Source organism: Petromyzon marinus, chromosome 49 (genome assembly GCF_048934315.1).
Source record: "Petromyzon marinus isolate PM22_M1 ecotype Great Lakes invasive population chromosome 49, UKy_Petmar_22M1.pri1.0, whole genome shotgun sequence".
In the NCBI taxonomy this organism is placed as follows: Eukaryota; Metazoa; Chordata; class Hyperoartia; order Petromyzontiformes; family Petromyzontidae; genus Petromyzon; species Petromyzon marinus.
The window spans coordinates 6,334,752-6,354,149 of record NC_133715.1 but is presented as its reverse complement, the minus strand read 5'-3'; the positions used below and the strand labels follow the sequence as shown (position 1 = coordinate 6,354,149).

General features: G+C 53.7%; 1 protein-coding gene across 3 annotated transcripts; it reads right to left on the bottom strand.

Moving 5' to 3' along the window:
* Nucleotides 1–2,314: 2,314 nt before the first annotated feature.
* LOC116952951 (claudin-4-like) lies at nucleotides 2,315–14,098 on the bottom strand. 3 transcript variants are annotated; one of them, XM_032972706.2, is made up of 3 exons: nucleotides 13,675–14,098; nucleotides 8,468–8,882; nucleotides 2,315–4,718 (listed from the first exon to the last, which is right to left on the bottom strand). In XM_032972706.2, the coding sequence occupies exons 2-3, from the start codon at nucleotides 8,684–8,686 to the stop codon at nucleotides 4,167–4,169; spliced, it is 771 nt and encodes a 256-aa protein (XP_032828597.1). In that variant the 5' UTR covers nucleotides 8,687–8,882; nucleotides 13,675–14,098; the 3' UTR covers nucleotides 2,315–4,166. The 3 variants fall into 3 exon arrangements, with proteins under 3 accessions (XP_032828597.1, XP_032828599.1, XP_032828598.1); XM_032972708.2 differs by having other exon boundaries at nucleotides 8,468–8,787; XM_032972707.2 differs by having other exon boundaries at nucleotides 8,468–8,783.
* Nucleotides 14,099–19,398: the final 5,300 nt, after the last annotated feature.

The following is a 19,398-nucleotide window of genomic DNA, read 5'->3' as shown; positions in this document are numbered from 1 at the left end:
GACGTTACTCTCTTAGGGGCTGTCCATAAATGACGTCACGCGATTTTGGACGATTTTTGACCCGCCCCCCTTCGTCACACGGCGTCAAAAAAAGTAAGATCCCCCCTCAAATATGACGTCACAAAGCTCTGCTTTAAACTATTGTCATTGTAGTGCGTATTTAATGTGCCGCTGCACTCTGATGTTGTAGGAGAAAACATTTATTAAAAAGTCTATTTAATTAAGTAGAACGTGTTGTCTATATTTATTTAATGATGTGACGTCACATTTCTCAAACCCCCCCCCCCCACCCCCTTCGTCACACATCGTCACAAATGTCTGACCCCCCCCCCCGCCCCCCCTAGGTGCGTGACGTCATTCATGGACGGCCCCTAGGTAGCGATAGCGGTGGTGGCAATGAGGCGGCTGCCCCGACCAGCGAGTGAGCGGAGTGAACGGAGTGAGTTCGTGGAGCTCCTGGGGCATCACTCCACGCTGACCGTAGCCTTGAGCTGGGGCCTGGCAGCGACATCCATGGTCTGACAGCAGCAGCAGCAGCAGCGGGATTCCAGGGTAGACTTAGAGCAGTGGTTCTCAGAGTGCGAGGTCCCTGCACCATCAAGCGGTCCGCCACAGTCCCCCAGGTGGTTCGCGTGGCTGCGATGGGTGCCACGGTAGCCAAATGTTAACCATGAAGAATATAAAGATGGTTTTTACCCTTTCTGGCAATGAAACAGTTGTGTTAAGATGTTAAAAGACCAAACGGAAAACTTTTGCAAGGAATCCTGTCGGCATTAACCACACGTACTTGTGGTGAACATGCAAACACAAAAACATGCTCTGGTAGTACATGATGATGCATTGTCTTTGAAACTGATTGGTCCACACCAGAGACAGCCTTCTTTAGGGGCTAGTCTCGACCAGTGTTAGACCAGAGGACGCTAAAAGGCGAACAGCACAAAGACAATGCCACTATCAGGGAATGTATAGCTCGTGGTGAGCAGCTACAATGAGATCTTTCTTGCCAATATAAAAATATAAGAATGTCTTATCCTTTCTGGCAATAAACTACGTCGCCTGATATACATGAGGTCGTAGGTTCGATCCCGACCCTGACGCCTGTTGCATATTTGAAGTTTGCGTGTTTCTCTCTCTCTCCGTGGTCCGGTTTTTAACCTCCACGTTTATAAACGCGCGTTCAGAGTGTTTGGCTGCTCTAATTTTCCACGTGATAAGCCACTCCGTTGAGCTATCATTTGTGGCCATGTCGCTTCTGAGAAAGAGCTACAAAGCTTAGTATGCCTTACCTGGTAAAATACAAAATAATAGTTTAGTTTGATGCAAATGCATGATATTTAATAAAAAAAAATGTAGTTAGGTAAACCACCCTGATTAAAGCTACCCCTAAACCGAACATCCGAAACAAAACGTATAGCTGCGTAAAAAAAACCGGTATGTTCCAGCAAGCTGAATCATTGTTTACGAGTGGTATTTAGAGAGAAAAGTGTATGCGGAAATGTTTGCATAGGTTTAGTGGTCTGCGGACCTAGCAAAGAAGAACACCGCCTTAGGCTCGGAAGGACGAGGAGAGAGGATGGGGCGTTAGCCCAGCACGGCGCGCGGGGAACGAGCGGCACCTCGAGGCGAGGAGTGGTCACCCAACCCCTTCGCCCTCTCGACACGTCAGATGAGTACATTGTTACCGGCTAGCGATCAGCTGTTGTTACTCATCGTGGCCACAGTGCGGTCTGCACTCCTTCAATCGAGGGGGAGGAACGGCACAACGACACGAACTCTCTCTCTGCTGAAGCCCTCTCACCAGCAGCAGCTGCAGCACCACCACCTTCGACATTGGCATCGAGCTCCTCAACCGCATTGCTGCTGCTGCTGCTGCCAGAGCCGCCCCAATCGTACGACGAATCAGTTCGACTGCCCCGGACCCCACGCTTCGGAGGGGGGGGGGCGCTTCGACGTCACAGTTTAGTGAGCAGGCGTCGGGTGGCCCACACGGCCCAGGGCCACGCACATCCGCTACGGACGCCCCTGGAAGCGCTGCAGTCTGCGCTCTTTCAAGGGAGGAGGAGGAGGAGGAAGAACAGCAGAACTACACAACATCTCTGCTCTAGCCCTCTCGTCGTGGCCAGCAGCAGCAGCAACAGCAGCACCACCTCCACCACCTCTACCACCACTTTCTACATTGACATCGAGCTCTTGCGACCAGCGGTATCGCTGCTGCCATCATCAACTCCGCAAGGATCGACGAGAATTGACACGACCACGTGGTACACCTCCAGCCCCAACTCCCCCCCACTCCCCACTCGCACCCCTCCCCCACTCAATCATCCGTCTCGCCCTGTCGCTCTATTTACAGCTCATTACATTGCGAGCCGCATTCGCGGACAGCTTCGTTGCCATGGAGACGTCAGCCTTACACACCAGCGTGTTGGGTATAACTATATATATATATTTACGTCAATGCGCGTGTGTGCGTCTGAGAAATGTATTTAAATACGCGGCAAGGGTTTGGTGGACCGTTGAACCCACTGAACGGAGAGTCACCGATTGTGTCATTCTTCCGACCAAGGGTCAGTCAAAGATCTCCCAGAGCCCGTTGCTTCCCTTTCGCCATACTTCACCGGGCCGGTCGCGTGCGGGTTGGTGAAAGCGGTGGGGGGGGTCAGGGGGCGAGGTGGATAAACGGGAGGCGGTGAGATGCGCGGCCGGTTCGGATGACGATGTCATTCGCCACTGATGTCAGCCGTACCCGGGAATCGAACTCGCGTCGCCGGGTTTCACGGCGCAGTGCGCTGAACTGGCAACTCCACCGGTCGACGCAGCGACCCCCCCGCCCACCCCCCTCCGGGAACAAAAAAAGTAATAATCAGTGAGAAATTAAACCGTGGGCACAATTTGCATATAATTTGCATATATTTAGCATACGTTTAACAGAAACCCCCTCATTGATCCCGAACACTCGCGATCCGCTCCTGCGAGCGTTAACGATCTCTTCGCACCGAGGGCGATCAGCTGCAAGCAATTCGATTCGCGTCTGCTTTGGGCGTCTCTGCAACCAGTTGCAGGGAACAAGTTGCGCAACTGGGTTGCTCACAGTAGTAGTGGTAAAGAGAATGAGACGCAGTGTCGACTCTCAAGCGTCGATCTGCTTGGCGATTTGTCGCCACCGCCCACTCGTCGACACGCGGCTTGCGCATTTGCGCGACTCTGATTGGCCCTTCCCAATCCCGAACGCGTCATTGGATGCGCACGTGTCGCGCAGCCGCTCGCTCAGATACGGACAAAGCGGTTTTAGCCGCGGGGCGGCTTAAGTTGTGCTGCCTGCCGTTTGGGTGCGGGCCTGGCGCAAGCGAGGTGGCTGTTGCGCGGCTTAAAATGAATGAGCATCTCAATTTTCATCCCAGCCTTTTCCATGCCCTCCCTCCTGCAGTCTGGCATAGGGGACCCCCCCACCCCGAGTGGAAGCTGTCCCTGTGCGGCATAAAGTGGACGCAGCGCCGACCTGCAAACGGGAATTAGTCTTGTGAGAAAGGGGGGGGGGGGCAATGTTGACGATTAATTTATTATTGAAAGTTCACCGCATCATTGACCCCACACCCCCCCCCCCCCCACCGAACAAACTTAGTGGTCCATAAACGTTTTGGGGCGGCGGTCCCCCCAATCAACACCACCCAGCGCTCGCCCATCACAGCGAAGGTTACGAAGGACAAAACACATGGGGATGGTTGACATATCCACGCAGTGTCAGTTGAGTAAGTCACAATCAGGAGGATTTCTCCACAAATCTGGCTGCCGCCTGATGATGCTAGATGCAATTGCTGGCGAAACGTCGTGCTCAGATTGTAAAATGCAATTACTCTCCAACACACCGGTGTGCTGTACCAGTAACGAATTGGCATGTTCTGTTTACGTGAGAAACCTTACTAATGGGCTGCGTCGGGTGGTGGCGGGTTTAACGACACATTTATATATTTACGCGATCTAACCCCAAAGAAAACTTCTATTACGACGTCATAATCGTTTCGCGTGTTATGCGAGTGTGTTGGTCTCCCCCCCCCCCGCGCGCAAGAGCAGCAATCCTCCTGCACGGTATCCACGCTGCAGCCTGCGCGGCCGCTGAATTACCCTCTAACCCCCCCTCCCCCCTCCCACTAAAAGAAAGGCACACGAGACTAGACAAACTCTTTGAGCGAGTATGAGCGCCCGGGAGCATTGTTGTTGTTGGCGGCACTCGCTCGGCCACCACCGCCGTGACCACCACCACCACCAACATTGTCGCTGTTGTTGTTAGCAATGAAACCGGAAAACAATGGCAACAGTCGCCTGTTGATGGGGGGCTTGTAGCCGCCCGCGTCGCTGCGGAGACACGAGCAGGTCAGCAGCGCCCCGCCGGCCGCGAGGCACATGGCGGACGCCCAGCCGAGGTAGAGAGCTCCCCCGAGCTCCCGCTTGAGGGCCTCGGGCACGCTGGGGTTGTAGAAGTCGCGGATGATGGCGTTGGCCGTCCAGCACACGGGGATGAGGACGATGAGGGCGGCAATGATGAAGAGGAAGCCGCCCGACACGGCGATGTACGCCTTGGCGCGTTCGTTCTCGACGCAGTGCGTGCACTGCATGCCCAGGGTCGCGATGAGGATGGCCAGGATGCCCAGGGCCACGCCGGAACACATGAGGCCGCGCGCCGCCTGCATGTCCGGTGTGAGCGCCAGCAGAGAGTCGTAGACCTGGGCAAGGGGAGGACGGGGGAGGGTGGCGGTGGAGGGCATGGGTAAGGTGAAGACGTCGTCGTCGTCGTCAGCATCATCACGGTGGCCAAAGCTCTTGATGTTCTTTGCTTCTTTCGGTAAAGTCGCGTAGATAGAACATAAAAGAAAAGCAATTAAGAAATAAAAAAATAATCGAAAAATAAATTATCAAAATACAAATAAAAAAACTCAAAAGCGATTTATTTATTTATTTATTTCCCTGTCTGCGTTACTTTACAGAGAGAACCAAAGAATATGAATCCCTGCAGTCACGAAAGATTTAAGTCAAAATGTAAAGCTCTTGATGTCAACATCGCCGCCGTGTGTGCCACCCTCCACCAGATTCCCACAGCTGCTGCCGATGTTGCTGCTGCTGCTGCTGCCACGCAGGAGATGAGCGACCTCCTCTATCTGCGCTGGGCTCCCGGCTGCTCGATGTTAGCAGTGGGAGTTGTCCGAGTGGTTTGCCAGACACTTTGTTGTTTCGGATGGGGCGGTGGAGCATTATTAGTTGAATGTGTCGTTAAACCCGCCACCACCCGACACAGCCAATTAGTAAGGTTTGACACGTAAAGAGAACATGCCAATTCGTGACAAGTACAGCAACACCGGTGTTTTGGAGAGCGAATCCACAACATTTACAATCTGAGTACGACGTTTCGCCAGTAATTGCAACGAGCTTCATCAGACGACAGTCAAATTTGTGTAGAAATCCTCCTGTTTCGTTCATTAAATAGAGCGATAGATGCGATGAAGTCACTTATGACACTTTCACGTGCGACGGGGGTCGGGGTTTAATGCATGCATCTAAATTACAATGGGTTATCCATTGCCGGTTGGGTTATTCACGTGTTAAACTGAGTAACACATTATCTGGCACTGTCTCTACCCCCCCTCCCCCCATCACTCCACCCGTGGGTCTATAGAAGTGCGGGTGACGAGGAGGGGTGACGTTCCACTCGCTCGGCACGAGATGTGCAGACATTTTAGCCGCAGGTGTGTTGCGGGTAGGCATAGGCGTGTCCGGAGCGTGAGACGAATCTATTTATATGATCGATTTGTACACGTGTATATCTCTGTCATGTATTTGTATGTAACATACAATTCGATTAACACGTAATATATAGGCTTTCGCAGACAGTTTTCGGATTTTATTGTTTTTGGGGTTGAGCCATTTAAATAATCTGGCCACGTGTGTGTCGCGAGCCCCTTCACCACCCGACATAGCCAAAGACGTTACATTTGTCAGGTGGTGCACAAGCGTTTAACGACTCGCCGATTTATTATAATTGTTTCAGCTCAACTCACCCACTCAACCACTCACCCAATCACTCAGCTACTCACTCAGCCACTCACCCACTCAGCCACTCACGCACTCACCCAGTCAACCCTGCAATTCCCTGCTCACGCCACTGCTGGCGGAAGGTCTCTCCAGCAAAGTTGAGCTGAAGGAAGCTCACTTTTGAGGGTATTCGGCCTACTCTTCCACGATGACCAAACGCTTCGGAAGAGTTCCGAGTACCGACACTTAACCCCACCACATCTCACGCAACCTACCGATGGCAGACGATCTGTTGGGGGTACCCATCTAATACCGCTGGGCGTGCACAGGCTCGGGCGGTGGTCGTGGGGGGTAGCGAGTGTTGGCTAAGAAACGTGCCCGCTGTTTCAACCTCCGCGCTTGGAGATCGAACCGGCGGGGACTCGCCGACGGGGATTCCTGGCGAGGTGCTGGGTTAGACTCCTGCTCGTCCAGAACGCAACCACGCGAGAGTCCTTTCGCGCGCATCATAGCACAAGCTGCCCTCTCTTGTCCCTTGGCCCGGCTTACCAGTCACGTGCCGAGTGAACTATGAGACCCTGATGCTGATAATGACCTACAAGGCGCTCGGCGGGTTAGCCCCGCAGAATTTACAGGAACTGATACATCTCTGTAATCTTCAAAACGAGGTCCCTGAGATCTTCGGATCGTCTTCTTCGAAGGGCTGCAGGTGCTGATCGGAGTTTTGTCGGCGCATCTCCCGAGCGTTGGAACAACGCTTTTGCGGTCGCTAATAAGACAGTGGGAGTCGTTAGAGCTATTTAAGTGGAGCCTTGAGTGGGTGAGTGAGTGGGTGAGTGAGTGGGTGAGTTGGTGAGTGGTTGAGCGAGTGGGCGAGTGAGTGAGCTGGTCGATGAGTGGGTAAGTGAGTGGGTGAGTGAGTGAGTGAGTGGCTGAGTGGCTGAGTGGCTGAGTGAGTAGGTGAGTGAGTAAGTTGGTGAGCGAACGAGTGAGTAAACTGGACTCGACCTTCCCCCTCCCCCCTAGTTGTGTCCATTTACCCCATAGGTTCTGTCTATTTCCTGCTTTCTACAGCACGGTGGCGCATTGGGAGCCACGGATGAAATTGGCTTTTTGTTTAACAAATGTAAATTATTATTGTAACACGTGGACCGCGACCCCGAGCGAGTGAGCGAGCGAGCAGGTGGCGCTCCCTGCTGTGAGATTCGACAAACTGCACAGCGGGTCTCCCGCGTGTATCAGTGAGCGATGGATCGATGACGACGACGATAACAATAATAATACATCAACTTGCAACGCAGCGCCACCACCGCACGATACCGGCTCCTCGTAGAGAGAGAGGGGAGAGTCACTCAGAGGCGCCAGGAAGAGGAACCACGGATGAGAGGAGGAACCACGGATGAGAGGAGGAACCACGGATGAGAGGAGGAACCACGGATGAGAGGAGGAACCACGGATGAGAGGAGGAACCACGGATGAGAGGAGGAACCACGGATGAGAGGAGGAAACAGCAGCAGCGGCGGCGAGTAGCCATCACCAAATTTATTTTCTGGGTTCTTTCGGTAAAGTCACGTAGAATGGAGATTAAAAAAAAATAACAGAATACAATTCTCACGACGTTTCGGCCACAACACAAGTAGCCTTCCTCAGGTGAAGAAACAGGACTGTCCGGAAGACAGCGCCTGAGTGAACCCTGCCAAGATTAGCAGTGTCTTTTAAGCTGTGTGGGAGGAGCAGAGCGCCTTGACAAAGGAGTTTACAAATAAATTAGCATGTAACTGGGGGATTAGCATGATGTTGGTGTGAGGGATTAGCACCATGGAGAGCGACGAGCTTTGTTCAGACGGACGAGTCCATCTATGTTCGGAACGGAGGAGGGGGGGGGAAGTGGAGGAAACGGCCACGGTGCGCTGCTCTGTCCTGTGTTGCGTTATAACTATGCTATAAGCTGGACTACTATAAATTACAATATTACACCTTCCAATCTAAACTACATTTATAATGTATCCATAGACAAACCCCACCCTTGAATTATACAATGCGTTACTATACACTACCCTATACTTTAGACTATAGAATCTTAGACTTGTATTATTACACTATGTATTATTCTACTAACCCCACTGTATACCACACTGCTGTATATTCACTATACAATTATGGTACTATATATTGCCTTATGAATGATGTTAAACATTACACTGTTATACTATTTATTAGTATTATACAAAATGCTATAAACTATACTATTGACCGTGTGAAAGGTACTAAGAGGCAGTGCCAGCAAATGGACTGCGGTCTGAAAGTCACCGTAAAATACAATCAATCAAGAACCGAAATGAAGACCACCGTTCGCCACTACGTGGCGGTGACGTCACCGCGGCGCTTGTGCCAGGCGAGGTGCACCTTGAGACCACAGCGAGAGAGAGAGAGAGGTGCCCGTTACCTTGCATTGCTGCTGGCCCGTTGCCTGCGAGACGCACTGCATCCAAATGCCCTCCCAGAACACCTGGCCGACCACGATGTTGGCCGAGTTGGGCAGGAAGGCGGTGACGCGCCACTGCGGCAGAGCCGTCACGGCGATGCTGCCGATCCAGCCGACGAACCCCACCGCCATGCCGGCGATCTGCAGGGATGAGTTCGCCATGGGGTTGCCTCCCACCATCGGACTACGCTCGCTCGCTTGATCGCTCTGCCGCACGTCACTTGACGTTCCTCCTCCTGAGCGATGATGACGATGATGTCTTAGGTTGGGTCTCCTTCTGCCTTGAAAGAGCGGGCGCCGTGGTGAGATTATTTGTGACGATGTCTCTCCGTCTCTCGCGAAATTCGCCGCAGATGCGAACGCGCGAAGATGGCCTCTGTTCAAGAAGAGAGAGAGGTGGACGACGCGGAATTAATTGTTTAGAGAAATCCAAATCGGGGGGGTAGAGGGGGTGTGGGATCACCCAACCCTTGACCGAGTGTCTCTTGCCTGAGCGCCACCCGTTATGAGTCTTCGGATGCTTTCAGACGAGGTCGCGGATTGCGTTACACCTCCGCCCCGCTGTTTGAGTGTGTCTGGGGTCACGGGCCAGCAAACCCTTGAAGCCCGCTCCTGGCTATTGCCACGGAGCATTTTGAGCTGCAGTGAACCAACGATTGTCGCCGATGAGACGCGTTTGGCGTGTCTGACGACGGCTGTCGTTCACAATTTGTCACCCGATTTTGCATGCACACACACACACAACACACACACACAAAACACCACCACACACAAAACACACACACATGCACACACATACACACAAAAACACACACAACGCAAAAACCCCACGCAAACACACACACACGCAGCACACACACAAAAACACACGCACAAAAATACACACACACAAAAACACCCACACAAAACACCCACACACACAACGACAACAAGCGCCATTCGCCATTAAGTGGCGGTTACGTCACCACGACGCTTCTGCCAGGCCATGTGCACCTTGAGGCCACGTGAAGTGGCTGGCAGGAGGTCACGGGGCAGACCCAAGTGCCAGGGGTCGACTAACTAAGATGACTGAGATGACTGGCTGATGCACTGCCTGAGCCCCCTACTGTGCCAACCTGCTGTGCTTCAGCCACCCGGCGCTCCGCTCGTTGTTGTGAGCGTCGCTCCTCCACCCTCCGTTGTTGTTGGAGGGCGATTGCCTCCAACTGCCCAGTAGCATCCTTCACGAACCTCCTCCACAGAGGCCGATCTTGACACCGCTGGTACCAGTCATCGGCAAGTCCACTCAGCTCCACGTCCTCCTGTACCACATCACTCTATCTCTTCTCTAGCCCGTGCCGCGCCCGTTTAGCCCCCTCGATCCGGCCGAACAAAAGCTGTTTAGGCATGCGGTGGCTGGGCATGCGGGCTACATGACCCAGCCAACGCAGCCTTGCCTGCCGGAGGAGCTCACCGATGGGACCTTGCCCAGATCTTTCAAGGATTTGTGAGCTCCTCACACAATCCAGCCTAGCTAAACCCAGGATGGATCGTAGGCAGGCTAGCCTAAATGTTTCTAACCGGCGAAGATGTTCCATTAGGGGGGTCCACGTTTCGCAAGCGTAGAGAAGGGAGGGAATGACCGTGTCGGAGAAGACCTGAAGTTTAGTGCGGAGCGACAGACCAGGTAGCTTCCACACAGCGTTACGCAACCGATGAAAAGATATTGCCGCTCGACTTATTCGGAGTGAGACCTCTGCTGTTAAACTGGAGCCGGTCATAAGCACACTGCCCAGGTATGGAAAACTCTCCACTCTCTCCACAACTGCCCCATCACCGATTGGGAGTTGTGGGGGTGGAGTGTCCGATGGTACAAAATACCCAGGCAGGTGCTTGGTTTTGATGGAGCTGATGGTAAGGCCCCATCTCTTAGTGGCATGCTCCAGGTTCAGCAGCAGCGTCTCCAACTCCTACACTGAATGAGAAGCTATTACCAAATCATCGACATACATAACGTGGTTGAGCAATAGGGAGCCATCCCTTGACCGCACCCGGGCATCGATCAGCCTCCCATTATATTTGTACCAAATGGAGATTCCCCCGGTACAGCTATTGAAGGCTTCACGAACTACGTGGTCAAAATAGATGTTAAATAATGTGGGAGCCAGAGGACATCCCTGTCGCACCCCAAAGTGTACAGGAAATGGCTCCGACTCCCGGCCACGTAGTTTTACCCGGGCCCGCTCACCATTATGAAGGTCCTTAATGATCGTGAGCAGAGGGTCAGGTACTCCAAAAGTGAAGAACAACCCAGAGCCCAGGCCTACTGATGGTATCATAGGCCTTGACCAGGTCAATAAAGCAGAGATGTAGGTCTTGTTGGAATTCCCTACACCTCTGCTGTAGCAGACGGACAGAAAATATGGCATCTGTGCAGGACCGCCCTTTCCTGAAACCGCATTGGGGCTCCGCAAACTTCTCCTCAGCGTGCCTGGCAAGGCGATGTCCAATAATCCTTGCCTGGACCTTTCCCGGCACACAAAAACACACACACCCAAAAACACACACGCACAAACACACACAAACACAAAAACTCACACACACACAAACTTACACACGCACAAAACACACACACAAACTCACACGCACAAACACACACACAAACTCACACACAAAAACACACGCAAACACAAAAAACACACACAAACTGACACACACACAAACTCACACACACAAACTCACACACACACAAAAACACACACACACACACACAAAAACACACAAAAACACACACAAAAACACACACACACAAAAACACACACGCACAAAAACACACACACACAAACTCACACACACACAAACTCACACACACACAAAAACACACACACACACAAAAACACACACACACACAAAAACACACACACACACAAAAACACACACACACACAAAAACACACACACACAAACACACACACAAAACACACACACACAAACACACACAAAAACACACACACAAACACACACAAAAACACACACACAAAAACACACACACAAAAACACACACAAAAACACACACACAAACACACACAAAAACACACACACAAAAGCAAAGCGGGGGAACTCGGAATGGCCACGGAGCGAAGGGCGCAGGCCGCTCGACACGGCGGGACGAAGTCGAGCAAAAGTGAACGAACGCAGCTCGTGGGGAAACAAATCCCCAAACGCAGACGGTCCCCCACCGCTCCCCCGCCTCGGGTTTGTACCTTCTGCTCATGGTCTACCAACCCCCCCCCCCCCCCCCCGAATCGCATCCGCTGCACAACGTCGCGCCAGTTGGATGCGTGTACCTGTGGCGACTGTGGTCATCCACAACAAAGACAAAAAAACAAAGAACCCCCCCCCCCCCCTCTGTGTTTAGCCTGAACAGACTGCTGGGGCAAGTGCTGTTAGCGAGCACCTATGAAGGCCGGCCACGGCACACGAGGGGGTGGGTGGTCAGCACCGCGTCCGGCCGCCTTTGTCTCCCTAGCGGCGATGTTTACACACCGCACCGGGTACTCATTTGAGGCTGAGTCGACCTAGAGGGGAGGCCTAGAACCGGTTCAGATAATCGTCACTGGTATTGGCCGTGAGCGGGATTCGAACTCGGGTCGCCGGGTTCGTTCTCACAGCGCGCTGACCGCCACTCTGCCGCTCAGACGCCATGGCACTGGCCCACAAATACGAAGGAGGAGACATCACGGCTGTCTTGAACCAGTGGCTCAAGCGAGCACTGGTTCTGCTGATGAGACACTGAATGTCGAAACAGGTTCAGGTGTGTCTGTGTTAAACCAGTGGCTCAGACGAGAACTGGCCCTGCTGATGAGACACTGAATGTCGAAACAGGTTCAGGTGTGTCTGTGTTAAACCAGTGGCTCAAGCGAGAACTGGCTCTGCTGATGAGACACTGAATGTCGAAACAGGTTCAAGTGTGTCTGTGTTAAACCAGTGGCTCAGACAATCACTGGTTCTGCTGATGAGACACTGAATGTCGAAACCGGTTCAGAGGTTTATCTGCGTTGAATCAGCGGCTCAGGCGAGCACCGACTGCTGATGAGACGCTGAATGTCGAAACCGGTTCAGAGGTTTGCCTGTGTTGACCCAAGGGCTCAAGGCGAGCACCGACTGCTGATGAGACGCTGAATGTCGAAACCGGTTCAGAGGCTTGCCTGTGTTGACCCAAGGGCTCAAGGCGAGCACTGGCTCTGCCGATGAGACAAACTCGGTGCCAACCGGTTCAACACGACCAAAGGAGACACCCGCTGCTCCCGTAGCGATTGTCTGGGCTCGACCACCCGAGTGCGAACATCGCCCCCGCATTTGCTCCGCGCCGTGCCAACGGAGAGAGACCGCGGCCACGGCGATTGAGGCGCCGCTCCTCTCGCCCGTCGAAGGCAATCGGGACACTACCACCCGGCGGTCTGACTCGAGTCGAGCCTGAACCCCTGCCTGCCCGCCTGCCGATGAGTCGCCCGCGCGTTGAAACCGCTCGTCTCGGACGGGACTGGTGCCGCGATCACTCCAGGGGGCAGGCGGCATCCGCGTCGCCTCGCGCGCTCTTCGGAATCAAAATCGTTATTTTTAGACTGCAGCAGGAATCCGATAAGCTGCGAAGCTCTTCTTTTTTCACGCTGATGTCCAGTAGGGGCGGGTCGGCAAGTTACAACAGCAAACAATACCGAGGAAGACAAACCCATAGGAATATATGGTATACGATAATATACGATGTTTATGCATTATGGATCGACGTGCCTTGTACTCATGTCCTCATATCTCTATCTCCCCGTGTCCCCATCTCCCCGTCTCCCCATCTCCCCGTGTCACCATCTCCCCGTGTCCCCATGTTTGCCCGTGTCTCCATCTCCCCGTGTCCCCGTGTCCCCGTCTCCCCGTGTCCCCGTCTCCCCGTGTGTCCCCGTGTCCCCGTGTCCCCATCTCCCCGTGTCCCCATCTCCCCGTGTCCCCATCTCCCCGTGTCCCCATCTCCCCGTGTCCCCATGTTTGCCCGTGTCTCCATCTCCCCGTGTCCCCATCTCCCCGTGTCCCCCTGTCCCCATGTTTCCCCGTGTGTCCCCGTGTCCCCCCGTGTGTCCCCCGTGTGTACCCCCGTGTGTCCCCACGTGTGTCCCCCCGTGTCTCGCCTGCACGCACCTTGTTGTCTCCGCTGCTGGAATCGAGTGATTGACTCCGCGCGCGCGACTCAAGAGGAGGGGTGAGGGTGCTCGGGTGATAGAGAAGGGGGTTGGTTACCCCACCTTCCAACGCTTTGCGTTCCACCACTCACTCTCGTGTTTGGAGAATTGTACTCGTCCCATCGACCAACGCCGCCTTCTGGGAGTGCACCTTCTCAACAGCGTTGGATTTATACCAGCGATACGGACTCACTCTGAACCGGTTTCGACATTCGGTGTCTCATCAGCAAAGCCACTGCCCGTTTGAGCCATTGGTTCAACACAGACAAATCTCTAAACCGGTTTCGACATCCGCTGTCTCATCAGCAGAGCCAGTGCTCGCTTAAGCCATTGGTTCAACAGGCAAATCTCTTAACTGGTTTCGACATCTGGTGTCTCATCAGCAGAGTCATGCAAGCGCACAGGTATGTATTTACATTCTCCATCATGACCCTCACTTGATTATTATTACTGCGGGTTACGTAACACGGTTATAGGGGGGGGGGCGGTTCTGTGGCTGTGCGCTGGAGCTTCTGAATGTGGAACAGGTTTCGCGAGCCCCAATGCCAACATCATCTTCACCACCACCACCTCCACCACTATCGTCGCCGTCTAATTTAATAACAACCCCCGGGCGACTGTCGATCCGCCGCTGCTGCGTCACAATTAGAATGTTCCATTGCTACTGGAGGAATCCGATGAGCTGTAAATATCTTTGTCACAGATGTGCAGCGTGGGGGGTGGGTAAGACCGTCACAAATACAGAAAGAATGGGAAAGGTCAACAAATCACTGGGAAATATTCAAATAAAACGAAACTATGTTTTATTTTTCATCTTGCCAGGTAAAAAGCCCACTGAGGCACTAACTCGTTTTCCAGGAGCGACCCTGCCACAAATGATAGCCCAACAAAGTGGCCTGATCGTGTGGAAATCTATATAGCAGCAAACATTATCTAAATTATCTCGATAGATACAAGTCGGTGGAGAGGGGGGGGGGGCGATTGACCATACTTCACCATTATCTTCAGGTTAAGCGGTTAGTTAAGAGTGGGTAGTTCCACTTCGGTGAATTTGATATCACTTGCCCCCGAGGGCAAGATTCGAACTCGGCTTTGTTAGCGGCTTAACCTGTGGATGAACACGGATACACACGGCCACTCGTGACACCACGGGCAGCCGCGATGTTGGGGTCAGAGTCAGCGTCGCACTGAACTTGCAATCTACAGGACGCCGGTTCGCAGCTGCATACAAAGGCAGAGATCCCCCACATAGCCTTAACAGACTGTAGGGGCAAGTGCTGTTAGCGAGCACCTATGAAGACCGGCCCGGCACACGCGGGGGTGGATGGCCAGGACCACGCCCGGCCGCCTTTGTCTTTACACCCCGTACCAGGTGCCCATCTGAGTTGACACGCGGCACAAGACCGTGGGCAAAGGCAAAGATCCCCCGTGTAGGCATCGCATACGTTTTAGGGGCAGGTGCCGCTGGAAAGCGCCTATGAAGGCCATCGAACAGGCAAGCAGACACACACACGAGCACACACACACAAGCACACACACACAAGCACACATACAGACGAGCACACACAGCGGTGGTGGTGAGTGGAGGGGGTGGGTCGACACGAGGGGGTGGGTCGACATGAGGCATCTGAGTCTACCCACTGCTACTGTTGTTGCTTTTGTTGTTGCTGTTGTTGTTGCTATTGTTGTTGCTGCTATTGTTATTGTTGTTGCTGTTATTGTTGTTGCTATTGTTGTTGCTGCTGCTGCTGTTGTTGTTGCTCTTGTTGCTGCTGCTGTTGTTGCTGTTGTTCTTGTTGTTGTGACCGTGTTAGTTCGCCACCGTACGCGGCCGCCGAGCCGCCGAGCCGCACACATTCCTGCAAGAGTCGTGCGGTGCTGCTCGCCTTCATCACCGTCTTCTTCATTCCATCAACATCGACATGATCATCAACAGCATCATAATCATCAGAATCAACACCATCATAATCATCAGAATCAGAATCAACAGCATCATAATCATCATCAGCATTGAATCATCATCAGCATCATAATCATCATCTCTCTCTGAATCGGCTCAGGCCTCCCGTAAATCCCGCAACTTCTGTGTGCCCCCTCCCCCACTCTGAACCCCCCCCCTCTAGCCCCGCCCACTGTGAAAACAGCCGCCGCTCCGTGCATCAGCAGCAGCATCGAGGCTCCCCTATAGCCTCCTCCTCTCTCTCTCCTGATAAATAAGTTAATGCCTCAGTGGTCTTCACCTGGTAAAAACAAATATTTTTGTTGTGAACATACCTGGTAAGATTAAAAACATTTTTTAAAATAAAGTTAGCATTTTTATAAAGTGATTTCTTTATCTTTCCTATACGTTGTACTGCTGTCGTGTTGTTGTTGTACTGTTTATTGTTGTAACGTTCTTACCCGCCCCGGCTGGACATCTGTGAAAAAGAACTTTATAGCTCATCGGATTCCTCCTGCAGTCTAAATACAAATTCTCATTCTGATTCTCCTGACCCCCTGAGCTCCCGCTCCTCTCTCTCTCTCTTCCCGTGCGTCACGGGTAAAACGTCTCATCAAAACAATTATAATTAAACCTCTACATTTGCCTTTGATATGATGATGATGCTGATCTGTATTTACTCATTTTCTAGGTAATGATGAATAGTGACTTCCAGTGATGATGGTGTATCGTCGCCGTTGAGATGATCGTGCTGCTGATGATTCGTGTGATGTTGGCCATCATGTCATCATGACATTGCTTGGTCTCACAGTATCTATGGAGGCGACACTGGGGCAGGGAGGGGGAGTTGGTGGGTCTGTGTCACTGTGTAGATGAGTGATGAGTGTGTTCGTGTGTGGGGAACTGTAGTGTAGCGGTTAGCGCGCTGCGCTACGAACCCGGCGACCCGAGTTCGATTCCCGCTCACGGCCAACACCAGTGACGATTATCCAAACCGAACCTGGGCCTTCCACTCAGTGGACTCGGCGTCAAATGAGTACCTGGTGCTGTGTGTCGACATCGCCACTGGGGAGACAAAGGCGGCCGGGCGTGGTGCTGGCCACCCACCCCCTCGTGTGCCATGCTGGCCTTCATAGGTGCTCGCTGAAAGCACTTGCTCCAACAGTCTGTTACAGGCTATACGGGGGATCTTTGTTGTAAGTGCAGGCCGTTCCTTCTCTATACTTGCAGAAACATGGAACACCTGCGCCAGTTTGAAACACTAGATTCTCGGCTAATGTGTGGAAATGCTACTGACTATATTCTATGTAGGGTGTATCAACGTTTTATCCACAGCTCTGGGGTGGGGGGGGGTCCACTTTCTTATAACTTTTTGATTCAGGCCTTGAGAAGAGCTCTCATATCATGCAGTTGACGGACAAACTGACATTCCGGGCTTTTGTAATAGATGGATGTTGGAGTTTAACCAGCTTTGATTGAACGATCTGGATACGGTCCCATCAGTTAGCCTCTCCGGCAAGTGAAGTTGCGTTGGCCGGGTAATGTAGCCCGCAAGCCCAGCCACCGCATGCCCAAGCAGCTTCTGTTTGGCTGGATTGAGAAGGCTAAATGGGCGCGGCACGGGCTGGTGAAGAAATTGACTGGTGCGGTACGAAATGAGCTGATTGATTTGCCGATGACTGCTACCAGCGGTGTCAAGATCGGCCCCTATAGGGGAGGCTCGTGAAGGACGCTGCTGGGCGGTTGGAGGCGGTCATCCTCCAGCAACAGCGGAGGGCAGAGGAGCAACGCTCACAACAACGAGCGGAGCGCCGAGCGGGTAAAACTCAGAAAATTGGTCTCGAGTTCAAATCCTGGCCGTGGGGATGCGGAGGGGTCGATAAAACGAGAACTACTTTGTATGGAAGCCTACAGTGGCTGACCTTTAGATATACTCACCCCCGCCGTAGGAACGTGGAATTCTCACCACTGGCGAAGCACTGTAAACGGGAGAGATGAGAACCGATGCATCAATGCTCATAAATCACTGACCTTTTTTGAAACCAGCACTTGCCACGGCAGTGTTTGACTACGTCGGCTCAGCCGCAAATGAGTAATGTACCTGGGACGGTGGTGTGTAAACATCAGCAACGGGGAGAGACAAAGGCGGCCGGGCGCGGTGTCTCGGCCACCCACCCCCGTCGTGTTCCGTTCGGGCGTTGGCAGGCGCTCGCTCACGGAACCTACCACTCCAGTCTGTTCGAGGCTACACAGTGAAAGGGGGGGGGTGGAGCCGGTACTGTCCGTGTGTCGCAACTGTGCGTGTCGGTATTGTGTCGCGGTGCGATTATGTTTCACGCGTCGGCAGGTGAGTGCGACAGAAGTTGCATCAACACATTGCATAAGAGCCAGTTTTAGTGGCACAAAAAATAGCCGCACTAACCCCCCCCCAGCCACCACTCCCCCCATCCCACTCCCCACCCCACCATCCCACCCCCCCATCCCCCCCCCATCCCACTCCCCACCCCCCTCCCACCCCCCCTCCCACCCCCCCTCCCACTCCCCACCCCCCCCATCCCACCCCCCCCATTCTCCCACATTCCCCCCCCCATTCCACTCCCCCCCCCCATTCCCCCCCCATTCCACTCCTCCCTCCCATTCCACTCCCCCCCATCCCACTCCCCACCCCCCATCCCCCCCATCCCACTCCCTCCCCCATCCCCCCCCCATTCCACTCCCCCCCCAATTCCACTCCCCCCCCCCCCCCATTCCACTCCCCCCCATCCCACTCCCCACCCCCCATCCCCCCCATCCCACTCTCCACCCCCCTTCCCCATCCCCTTCCCACTCCCCACCCATCCCCCCCTCCATCCCACTCCCCCCCCTCCATCCCACTCCCCCCTCCCCCTCCATCCCACTCCCCAACCCCCCTGCCCTCTATCCGAATCCCACCGCCTCTCGGGGTTTGCTCCTGGATGGCGCGTGGATGGGCAGCCACTAGGGGGCAGTAGTCCCACGCTGTCGCCAACAGACGAGTCTGACGCTTGCTTTTGTTGTCGACTTTCTTTTTTTCCGGAGGAATCTGATGAGCTATGAAGCTCTTTGCACGGATCTCCAGCAGGGGGGGGGCTTAGGTTGGACGCTCAGCAAGGAACATCGAGAAGCAACAAGTGAAAAGATACAAGACTAAGACGGGTGGCAACTTTTAGCAAGTCAATAAATAAACATCGAGACATCATGGGCAGCGACGGACTGGAACTAAACATCGGCCCAGGCTGGAGGCCGGCCGAAACCGAAAGTTAAAAATTTACTTTCGGCCAAAACCGAAACTATGCCGAAAGAGGCCATTCGCCAACTTTCGGCGCCGAAATCAAAACCGAATTTCGGTCGGCCTCTGGCCCAGGCATTTGGTCATGAGCTTTGGGTAATGACCGATGGGATGAAATCGCGGGTACAAGGGGCCGAAATGAGGTTTAACTCTGCAGGGTTTGCCGGCGCTCACCACTCTCCGTGACCGGGTGAGGAGCTCGGGAATCCGGGAGAGCCTCGGAGTCGAGTCGCTGCTCCACCGCCGGATCGAGAGGAGCCAAGTTGGGGTGGTTTGGGCACCCGGTAAAGGAAGCCCCCCACCCCCCCCCCGCGGTAGACTCCCCCCTGGAACTCTGCCGGGCAGCAGCAGCAGCACGGCCCGCTGGGTGAAGACCGCGGGGCCGGCCCAGGACACGCCGCTGCTGCTGGCGGTGGGACCATGTCGCTCTGTATAGT

Bases quoted from the DNA above. Each gene is read 5' to 3' on its own strand.
- LOC116952951 (XM_032972706.2), bottom strand. From the start codon at position 8,686: ATGGTGGGAGGCAACCCCATGGCGAACTCATCCCTGCAGATCGCCGGC. The intron at 4,719-8,467 runs GTAACGGGCACC...CCCCTTGCCCAG, and splicing joins CGGGCCAGCAGCAATGCAAG to GTCTACGACTCTCTGCTGGC.